Genomic DNA, 2,021 nt, shown 5'->3' with positions numbered 1-2,021 from the left:
AAATAATAAGAAAATAACTAAAAATGAATGAATTGGAGAATAAAATCAAATAGAATTAAATTAATCATTGTTATAAAAATGATTAAAATAAAAGAAATAAATATAAATTAATATTTTTATGAATGATAAAATTGATTTGTATAGATATTAATTAAATATTTTCATAATTTTATCATTTATTCATTATTTATTATATAATTTAATTAAAATAAGAAATAAAATGAAAATAATGATTATATTTTATTGAATAATTTAATGATATAAATAATTAAATAATTAATATTTTGGATGTGATAATTTATAGAATGAATTATAATTTACATTTAATTGTTATTAATTCTACAATATATTTAATTCGTTCTGAAATAACTTTTTGACAACATTCTTCATTTCTAATTCCATTTATTTCTTCTAATTGATATTGAATAATTGGATTATGATATATTTCTTTCTTATTACATATTCCATATTTCTTTATCATTGAAATAATTGTTAAATCACTCCCAACACTCCATCCACATTTCTTTGTTTCTTCTTGATATTCTTTTTCATTGATAATTTCTCCTTTTTTGATTCTTTGATATCCTTCTTTAATAATATTGTATATTTTGTTTTCTTGATAATTTGGTGTGTTTGAATATTGTGTTTCAATTTCTTCTTTTATTCTTTCTTCTTCTCTCATCAAAATATCTCCACTTTCTTTTCTTTCATTCCATTCTTTCTTCATATTTTCTTTAATTTTTCTTTTGTTCATTTCTTTCTCTTCAACTTCTTTCATCATTTCATTCATTCTTCTCTTTATTCTTTTTTTCTCATTTCTTTCGTACTCATCTTCTTCAATTGTATCATCATCACTTCTTTGAGTGCTTCTTTTATCTTCTTTGATGTGTTCATAACTCTTCTTTCCTATTTTGTGGTTGTCTGTCTTTCTTGTTTTAATCTGATGATAATTTCTTTTCTTTATTTCTCTTTTCATCATTTCTTTTTCACTCTTATCTTGTTTGATTGGTTTTTCTTCATTGATAGTTGACAGATATTGACAATTCATCATGTCAATCATTTCGATGTTGTAATAAACATCAGGGTTTGTTTGCATTTCTTAATGATGGATTTTTAGTTAATTTCATTTTATTAGTTCTTTGATTTTGTTGTTTCTAATTTATTTATTGTAAAAGAATGTTGTGAATAAATTGATTATTACAAATACAAACAATGATATACACATTAATTTCTATTAATTTATTCATTCTTCTTATTTATTTTATTATTTACCCTATTCTCATTCATTACACTTTAAAAACTTAATATTGATATTTATTGATAATAAAATGTAAATAATAAATAAATACATAAATTGTATTATTGAATTGATATATTTGATAAGTTAATAATAATAACATGAAAAGAATAAATATGAAAAGAAAATGATGATAAAAATGAAAGAAAGAATAGAAATTGAAATAATTAAATAATTTTATTATACAACTTCATTTATTTTAATTTTAAATAAAATGGTGAATGTAATGATATGAATACATTTATTATTTCATGAAAATGTGAATAAATAATAAGAAAGATAATAAAAATACATTCTGAATAATGAATATCATTATAATTAACATGATATGAAATAAATAAGAATTAAACACAAAACAATAATTATTTTTATTCAATTATTAATGATAAAATATTTTCAAATAAAATAACAAAATTAAATGAATTAATCATAAATAAATGATACAATGAATTCTTTTTTAAATTAGAATAATTAAATAAAGAATAGATTAAATAATAATTTGAATATATTTCATTTATATAACAATGAAATATCATATTTATCATATTTATCATTTAATTAATTCATTAAATATTCATTATAATGATTATAAATATAATATTTAAATATAACAATGTTTAAATGATTAATATTTATTTCATTATTAACACATTTAATTTAACTGTTTTGTTCTTTAATATATTCAAATTTTCAACAATAAATATAATAGATATAAAGAAAATAA

General features: G+C 17.5%; 1 protein-coding gene across 1 annotated transcript, besides 8 other annotated features; it reads right to left on the bottom strand.

Moving 5' to 3' along the window:
- Positions 1 to 114: a microsatellite.
- A 30-nt stretch (positions 115 to 144) lies between these two features.
- Positions 145 to 286: a sequence feature (AT_rich).
- Positions 287 to 293: 7 nt separating this feature from the next.
- Positions 294 to 356: a sequence feature (AT_rich).
- EDI_120970 (uncharacterized protein) lies at positions 311 to 1,096 on the bottom strand (the record flags this gene model as incomplete). Its single annotated transcript, XM_001740867.1, has 1 exon — positions 311 to 1,096. One exon carries the CDS (start codon positions 1,094 to 1,096, stop codon positions 311 to 313), a length of 786 nt encoding a protein of 261 aa, XP_001740919.1.
- Positions 652 to 837: a microsatellite.
- Positions 1,097 to 1,292: 196 nt separating the features above from the next.
- Positions 1,293 to 1,364: a sequence feature (AT_rich).
- Positions 1,365 to 1,385: 21 nt separating this feature from the next.
- Positions 1,386 to 1,472: a microsatellite.
- A 17-nt stretch (positions 1,473 to 1,489) lies between these two features.
- Positions 1,490 to 1,513: a sequence feature (AT_rich).
- A 141-nt stretch (positions 1,514 to 1,654) lies between these two features.
- Positions 1,655 to 1,944: a sequence feature (AT_rich).
- Between the last annotated feature and the right edge of the window lie 77 nt (positions 1,945 to 2,021).

This window comes from Entamoeba dispar, genomic scaffold, assembly GCF_000209125.1.
Source record: "Entamoeba dispar SAW760 scf_1105229463283 genomic scaffold, whole genome shotgun sequence".
In the NCBI taxonomy this organism is placed as follows: Eukaryota; Evosea; order Mastigamoebida; family Endamoebidae; genus Entamoeba; species Entamoeba dispar.
Note: the sequence above shows the minus strand (reverse complement) of the source record. Positions and strands in the feature narration are given on the sequence as shown.